The sequence below is a fragment of the Propithecus coquereli genome, unplaced genomic scaffold, assembly GCF_000956105.1.
Source record: "Propithecus coquereli isolate 6110/MARCELLA unplaced genomic scaffold, Pcoq_1.0 Scaffold758, whole genome shotgun sequence".
Classification (NCBI taxonomy): Eukaryota; Metazoa; Chordata; class Mammalia; order Primates; family Indriidae; genus Propithecus; species Propithecus coquereli.
Window position 1 is genome coordinate 120,673 of NW_012153707.1, and position 8,735 is coordinate 129,407.

The 8,735-nt window shown below is 53.1% G+C and overlaps 1 protein-coding gene across 1 annotated transcript in view; it reads right to left on the reverse strand.

The window, feature by feature from the left end:
- Positions 1 to 510: 510 nt before the first annotated feature.
- LSM3 (LSM3 homolog, U6 small nuclear RNA associated (S. cerevisiae)) overlaps positions 511 to 8,735 on the reverse strand; it is a 12,312-nt gene continuing 4,087 nt past the window's right edge. Inside the window, exons 3-4 of the mRNA XM_012662213.1 lie at positions 6,838 to 6,933; positions 511 to 806 (exon numbers count right to left, since the gene is read on the reverse strand). Of these exons, the coding sequence (XP_012517667.1) occupies positions 726 to 806; positions 6,838 to 6,933 (177 nt within the window). The 3' untranslated portion in view covers positions 511 to 725. The remainder of the gene's footprint in view (positions 807 to 6,837; positions 6,934 to 8,735) is intronic.

An 8,735-nucleotide genomic window follows, 5' to 3' on the forward strand; every position in this document is an offset into this window, starting at 1 on the left:
AGTGTCGACAGACGCGCCGTAAATGGGCCCCGAGTCATTGGGAGACATGTGCTCCCCTTAAAGAATTCACGAGACAGGAGACCGCGTTAAAAACATCAGATTTAGGCCAGGCGCGGTGGCTCATGCCTGTAATCCCAGCTCTCTGGGAGGCCGAGGCGGGCGGATTCTTTGAGCTCAGGAGTTCGAAACCAGCCTGAGCAAGAGTGAGACCCTGTCTCTACTAAAAATACAAAGAAATTAGGTGGACAACTAAAAATATTTATAGAAAAAATTAGCCAGGCATGGTGGCGCATGCCTGTAGTCCCAGCTACTCGGGAGGCTGAGGCAGGAGGATCGCTTGAGCCCAGGAGTTGGAGGTTGCTGTGAGCGAGGCTGACGCCGCAGCACTCTAGCCCGGGCAAAAGAGTGGGACTCTGTCTCAAAAAAAAAAAAAATCAGATTTAAAGGAAAAAAAATCAGAAACTGTATGTAAGAATAACAGAGCAAACCAACTCTGGAAAAGAGTTCTGCACCTTGGTGGTCGCATTTATTGGAAGTGTCAGAGAAAAATAAAAATGACATTTAGCTTAGGAAATTGGGAGTTATCTGCACATCAACTCATTCCAGACGTGGAAGAATCCTTCGGTCGTTTCTTAACGTTAAACGCGCGCAGGTCTCTCTTCCGAATGTCTCACGCATCTGAAGAGGCGACGGCACAGAACCCCCTCCGGGAGGAGGCCTTCGTCTCAGCCGACTCTCAGCGGAGGGGCAACCAGGACGACGCCGTCTCCCCGGACAAACAGCATCGGAATGTTCCGCTTCGTTGACTGCAAGAGAAGAAACCAAACACACTTACACAAACGAATCTGTATTATCATTTTCTTTGTGAGAGAAACACAAAAAAACGGACTCATCGTGACACACGGAGACGGGATTAAAACCCTAATCACTCACCTTCGCGGCACAGAGAACCAACCCGTTCTGTGTCCTCTGCCGGGACGCCTACCGCTGTGGCAGGGGCTGGTGCTACCGACCAACCTCATCCTCGTCCAGTCCTGGGCGCGCCGAGACTACGCTTTCCACGCTCCCCTGGCAACCAGCTACGGCCACCAGCTTGAGCTCCAACCAACGGGGACGCGAACACGGACAGGACCACGTCAGGCCGACCCCGAAACCCCCCGTGAATGCCGTGTTCGCTCCCCCACCACCGGGTGAACTCAGAGCGGTGAGAGCCCAGGGGGCAGAGCCACCAGGAGCAGCAGCGCAGGCCCTGACCTCCCACCCGGAAGAAAGCTACTGCGCTGACCTAGGGCCCGGCCAGGGCTGTCACCAGCTTCCGCTGTGCCGAGCCGTCACGTGTCACTGCTACATGCTGCTGCACACACTCGTGGGACGGACACCCGGGGGCACCAGCTCAGTGGTCGGGCTTCAGGCAGTACGGAAACGCACGGCCCGTTTGAAACCCTAACATCGCGCCTTGGCAGAACATTAGACGGAACTTGGCGTATAGTCCGAGAGCCTCCCAAGCCTGCGGGCTCTGGGGGGAGAGGCCGCCAGACCCAAACGTGAACAGGTGAGGCTGCTAGCCCGGCGCATTCGGGCAGCGCAGGCAAGAACCAGCCGGTTTTCAAGCAGAGATTAAAATGGGGTTGGCGGGGCTAGAAAAGCCCTCGTCTTGCAGAGCCAAACTGCAGAAGTACGAACAGAGCTTGAGGAACAGGGCCCAGTAAGCTGCTCGGAAAGCAAGCTCAGGCCTGAGGCAGAGACGGGATCAGGGTGTTGTCTGTGGGACAGCTGCAACCCCCCCCCGCCTCTGAACCGGGGTTGGGCGGAGGCCCTGCGGTCGCTGCGCCACCGAGGATGGGGGGGCAAACCACTCACCGTGTCTGGTGTGCAGTCTCGGTAACGCAAGCGACCACACGTGGACAGACAGAGAACGGCGCACTGCGCGGAGGTCCCGGGCCCTGAGCTGGACGTCCCGCTGCCTCCCCGGGGTGGGGGCGCGCCCTGCGGGAAGCCCGGCTCCGCGACACCCTCTTCACGGCAGCTCGGCCACCAAACCCGCAAAGCTCGCGCAGCCGTGCCGACACCAGTGTGCCCGGCTGTGTGCGAAGGGAACACGGCAGGCGTTTCCCGCCGGGCAGCGCGGGTCTCCCCGCGGAGGTCTCCACGGCACCGCCAGGACCCTTCTCCAGCGGCCCAACGACAGCCCGGCCACCGGCCGGACGCAGCGGCCACTCCGGCTTCAACGCTCCGAGCTCCCCACAGGAGCCGGCGTCTCTTACTTCACGGTCCCCAGGGAGGGGCCGCTCGGCACTCTGGGAAGCCCCCGCTGTGGCCCCTGGCGGCATCCACAGCCGAGCCCACTCACGGCCCAGACGCGGCTACCAGCCAGGCCATTAACGTTCTCTATTAACACGGCGGATACTCCCCTTCTCACTTTGACGTGAAGAATTTTTAAAGCCTTGTGCTCACAGGTCTACAGAGACGTCTGATTGCCAGAGGGACAGACCACGGCGGAAACTGCCATAAAAATTCCTTCTTCCTCCCATGCTGGGCACACGACCAGACTACTAATGCATTTCCGGGCTCCGTGAAGCCGTATTGCCCATTTCCAGCCTAAGGAACATGAGACAAGGTCTGTGGCACCCCGGCCTGGTCCCCAAACCTCCCATTCTTTCGCTGCCGCTGGCTGGGTGTGGGAAGACGGCAAAGACTCCGGAGTCAGCGCAGCCCTGAGACGCCGGAGCCCGGTTCCCGAGTGACCTAGAGCAACGATGTCACCAAGAAGCAAAGCCCCGCTGCGCTGAGCGGCTGCACGCCTGCGGGCATCGCTCCCGGCCCAGCCAACATTAACTACAAGGTCCACGAGAACAGGCCTCCACGGCCCGCGCGTGAGTTACCCACCCCGGGCTCTGTCCGAATCTCCAGGCAGGAGACCAGGAAACAGACACTTGATTCTGGGGACAGAAAGGGACGCGGTCCGGGACAAGGGGCTCAGCGTGTGAACTGAAGCTCTCTGGGCGAAGAAAATGGCCTGAGGTTTCTACTAGCGGTGCTGAGTCTCATCCGGAATCCCTTTCGCAGGTGTGTGTACACGACAGGCGATAAGGCTCAGCTCTGCGGCCCTTGGTAACGAAACAGAGTCTTTGCTGTTTGAAGCCAAGTGCTTCACCCCAGACGAACTCTGGAGTCACTCGTGCAAACATCTACGGAGTGTCCGTCGGTGTACGTCAGGTGCCGTGACGGGCATCAGACAGCAATGAAACACGAACTTGTCCTCCCGGAATCCCCATTCTGGAAATCAAAGTATGAATTCATTCCACAGGTTACTTCCACATAAGAAAAACAGTTATTTACGGCGAGACCCTCTGTATGAGCAAAAGTCTAGAAATGGTATCTGCCCATCAACAGGCAATAGCTAATAAACGATGGCACATCCACACAGTGGAGAATCACAAAGCTAAAAACAAATGCACCACGTCGCTACGTATGAAACGAAAAGAGCTGAGATACACTAAAAGAGCGACGTCTGTAACCAGGGTACGGCACACTCACATTTTTGCAAAAAAAAAAAAATACAGGAGGGGGAGGGAGAATAATTAACACCTGTCAGCATGTGCATGGACACACGGGGAAGAGTCTCGGAAACCAGGAGCAGCGACCGCCTTGGGCGTGGAAAGATGAAGCGAGGATGGGTAGAAGACTTCGCGCTCTGCGCCTTTCTGCATTTTGATTTTAAAACTGTGACTCGATTGTCCAATTAAAAAGTTAACCTCAAACGGAAGCGACTTAGACTGAGTGAGAACAGAAGTGCGGTATGTGTGAGACATCACGGAGTGATACGTGACGTGGGTCATAAAGAGAGTTAGTCCGGTACGAGCCGGTCCAGGCCGCTCTGTTCAGCAAGCGCCACGAGCCACAAATGGCCCTCGATTAAAATCAAACGAAATGAAACATTCGGCGCCTCAGTCCCACCAGCATCTGTTTCAGGCACTAAAACGCCCCACGTGGCCCCGGCCACTGTGCCGGCAGCGCAGACGGAGAACATTCCGTACTGCAGACGGTTCTACCTAGAGAAAGGTCTGGAGGCCGACAGGCCAAGGCCTGTAACGGGAGGGAGGGAGGGAGGGAGGGAGGGAGCCGCAAGCAGAGAGGCGGGTGAGTGACAGGCTCAGCACGACGCCCCAAGAAAGTGTCTGGGGAGCCGACCTGTGGCGCGTTGGGTGAAGGAGGGCGGCAGACGGCTCGGGCGGCCGAAGCGGCTGGGTCACGCGCGGGCCCTCGGCAAGCGACGCCTCCGTGACGGCACCAGGAGCCACAAGAGCGAGACCGACCCGTCCCACCTTCCCGCTGACAAACCGGCAGGAAAGTCCGCTTTCCAGAAGTCAGTTGTGCCGGTCATGGGACAAGACCCGCAAAGCCTGTGGTCCGTGGGTCCCCGACTGTCCCGGTACCGCTGACGCCCACCGGCTGTTTCAGCAGAGGGGAGAGAGCAAGCGTGCGACGGGCCAGGGCGAGAGACCGTCTAGTGCGGATTCTCTGGCAGGAGTAACGGGACAGCGCACAGGACAGAGGGGCGGATGTCGCCGTCTTCCCTCCCTGCGCACACAGCCGACGCACAATCACACGCGGCCACGTGTGTCTGTAATGCAACCCTGCAGGGCCAGGCTGCTCGCACACACGAGAAAACGACCCTTCCTTACGGAAAACGGCCTGACGCTGCACTCTCCAGAGAAGAGCTTTTCTCTCTAGAGATGAAACAAGAAAAGCATTTTCCATCATCCAAAGATTCCGCTTCAAATATTTTACCCAACAAATCACAGCAACGTGAGGCACCTGCTTAACTAAACACACTCTGCTTCTCTTCCGCGGCCCGACTCTAGTGCAAGGGAGGCCGCAAGCCCGCGGCGCACACAGTGCGGCAGCCGGCCTCGCGAGGCAGCGGTTACGGGTCTTCATGGAGATCAGGAAACGCTCGAACTCTACGAAAGAAACTGCACCCGGAGAAACGCACACGTGCGGACAGACATCGGCCTCAGACAGCTTCCGCAGGAATCGCGCTCAGGGCGGACGAGGCACATCCCGCCGCCGGCTCACCCCACCCCCCGTGGGAGCGCCGGTTTCCCTCCTCCTACGAGTCGTTTCTGTCTCCAGCAGAGTTCGAGACAAGAGCCATAAAACGTTTACGAAGAATCTATTTCACGGGGAAATTCTGATGTTACTCGTGTTACGTGAGAAAGCAGAATGTCAAAGCTGCGTATTCTGCGTTTCATACTTCGAGGACGTCACTGTAAGCTCCGGCTGAGGCGAAAAAGGGAAAATGCTCCCGATTCAACCGCGACGCGATTCCTTCTCATACGTCGGCTGTGGGAGGAAACCGGATTTCTGAGATGCTGAAATGCAGGAAGCTGCATCGTAGACGCACTTGGCACATCACGCGCCTGGACACAGTCCTCGTGTCCATGTGTCCATGCTAAAGACATAACTAGTTGCTCGATGACACCTCCGAAGGAAACTGCAGATAAAGGGAAAAACGCCAAATGCCTGCACTCAGAGAAAGAAAGAAAGACCCCTGGCGGGAGTCAGGAGCGGCCTGACGAGCAGGGAAGCCGGAAAGAAGCAGAACGACAAGGACCCACGAAGGCTTCGGCTGCCACGCGCCTGCGGCCGTTCGCGCACCGACCCCCCTCCCGGGAGTCCTGCACGGCTGCGTCACTGTCCCCACCCACAGACACGGCAGGTGACCTGGCCCAACTACAAAGGTGGTGAACGGGGGAGTCGAGACCTGAATGGACGCGGCCCTGAAACCTGAGTGCGTGTTTAACCGCCGCGCTCCGCGGGGCCAGAGTCGGGCTCCCGGCACGCAGAGACGTTTCTGGCGGATCACGGACGACGCTGACAAATGGGATTTGTTTCGGGTATTGAACAGTGAGACGCGTCACTATGGGGAAGATCTGCATAGCTCGGCAAGCCAGTATTTCCTAAATGACCAGGGCCTGACGCAACCAAACCACACACGGGTAAAGAGCCACCTGACATGCAAGGCAGACCGACGAACTTCCATGTAACGAGAGTATGGAAAATTCATAATTAATATTTAATAAAATTACTTATCTAATTTTAAATTTTATTTAAATTATCATTTAATAAAAATAAATAAAATTTATAAATGGTGTGGTTTCAGATTCCACACTGCAACTAAACTTTAACCAACTGTCACTTACTGAGTTTGGGTGTAGTATCAAAGGTATCCACAAAAAAAAAAAAAAAAAATCCTACTGTTTCCTACTGCCTGTCTGTGCGTGCTCAGATTTTCTTCAGTTACAACAGAAAAAAAGATATGAGAATCTAGCTGTCATCAATTAAACCAGGCATTAAAGAGATCTGTAAAAACATAAAACAAAGACACTCCTCGCTACTTTGTTTTAAAAAATATAGTTATTGTTCATAAAAACGTTACTTACAATGATACGTGACAGATTGTTTTTTAATGGATATTTTAAAATTTCTCGGTTTTAAGTTTCTAATGCACTAAGTACCGATAGACCAAATCCACGTAAAATGAGAACACGCAGAGACTCGCACTGCCATCTCTCATTGAACCTGGCACCCAGAGGAGGTGAGTGGTAGTATTCCTGCCTGCAAGAAGTCTGCAAAGTTAATTCCTCTGCCCAGGCAGCCCAGGTCGGAAGTAGTCAAGCCAGTACTGGAAACCAGGTCTCTCTGATCCCAAATCCGGTGCATTTAACTGCTCTACTCCACCAAGTCCATAAGAAGGTGTCAAAACTTTCCATAAACATACGTTAAACCGCTGGATGTACAGAGCAGTTGACATTTCAGAACTGCATGACTTACTTTGTAAATCTCTTCGTACGTTTCTTCGTCAATTTCTATAGTGGTCACGGTCTCCTCCACGTCTCCCAGTATCATATTTAGATGTTGATCGTAAGCCTGGAGCGGGAAGGTGAGACAGCCAGAAATTTAATAATCAAGTTAAGAAGCAACGGACAGGGTTATGAGATGCAAATAGCTCAACTACAAGTAACACGCTTGATACTTATACCGCAGACTTTTACATGTAAATAAAAATAATCCTGTACTAATATACAGTTTCTTCCCAAACCATTTAATGATAACTTAATTAACCTGATAAAATATAAACCTGTTTACGTGGCCCAAAACGAATTTACCCAAAATAACTTGAAATCATTTTCTAGGTATCCACCCTACTTGCTATCCAAGGCAGGAGCATCATTACAATATTTAATTATGAAAAATTTCAAATCCATCACTTCAGCAGACCCCCTTCAACCCCACCTGCAGCAGCACGACGACACAGAAAAAGAGATCGAGTCCTTTTTAGCTACTCAGATGACGGCACTGCGGTCGTCCAAAGGCACCCGGCAGACTGAACGCCACAGAGGCAAAGCAGAGCGACAACCTGCACGTTTAGGACCCGCCCAGAACCTGTGGCTCGGTCGAGAAATGCTGCACTGAAGACACTCAACCCAAGCTCCGGAGCTTACGTTTTACTGGGAGGTGACCGTCCGGGGGCCTCGTTCAGAACTCTCTTACGTTTACTCCTAACAAAGCGCTAAGTGGTTCGCCTGCTCACGTCAAAATAAAAGCCGCCCACCAGCCATCTGGGGACCTGCTAGGCGGGGCACACCAGCGAGAACAAAAACGCCTGCTTGGGGGGCAGGAAACAGACAGTCGGGGACACTCAGTGGAGAGGCAGTCACGTCTACACGGGGAACTGGAGAAGCCTCCAAGCGCTAACACGTCTGTCCTGGGGGGTCTCTCCACGGGCCGCGGACTCAGGCGATCGAGCTCGAGTCTACCTTTCTTCCCTGAGTTGCTACGATTCCATTCCCGGAGTCCCTCTTCCCCTAAGGCCAGCTGTACATCAAGACGACTGTCTCCCTAGTCCCCATGTCCTTCCCAGGCCCAGAGGGTCCTCGTCTTTAGGTTTTACGGAAGGTGGCACCACAGGACCTAAGAGCAGGGCTGAGATCAGGCTGCCCAGATTCAGAGCCTGGCTCCCCCTCTACCGGCCACCTCACCTTGAGCAGGTGACCGCACCTTTCTGAGCTTGAGCTTGATTCAGCTGCGAAGCAGGGATAATTATTAATAGTACCAACCCTCCGAGGGCTGTTATAAAGATTAAATGAGACAGCACATACAAAACACTTAGAATAACTACCTGGTGCATACCTGATGCTCAATAAACGGCGGCTACCTTTAAGAACTTGAGAGTAGAGTGACAGCAATGAAAACAACACACTTAGGAAAATAACAAGTCATCCGTGAGGGGCAACACCTTCAGTGTACTCCCTACAACAAATGGGATCACGTCCAGGGACCGATTCTATGGCAATATTTGCAGATATGCACAAAGAAATATGTATGAAATGCTACCGCAGCATTATTTATAGCAGTAAGAAATGGAAATTAATCTATGTATCACTACTATATGTATCCTGGGTAATCATTAAAAAGAATAAAGGAAATTTATGTGTACTCATGATCAATGATTTCCAAGAAAGATTAAGTAGAAAGAAAAAACTGCTGAAAAATATGTATAGCAAGATATTTTTTTGTAGTGGTGGTATACACAGTGCAAATACATGCACATGCACACATATGTGTAAGTATACAGAAAAGACAGCCCATTTTTTAATAGGGTTGCCAAGAGAGGAAATGGGATTTCACCATTTACTCTATGTATTTCTGTGCTGCTTAACTTTTCATAA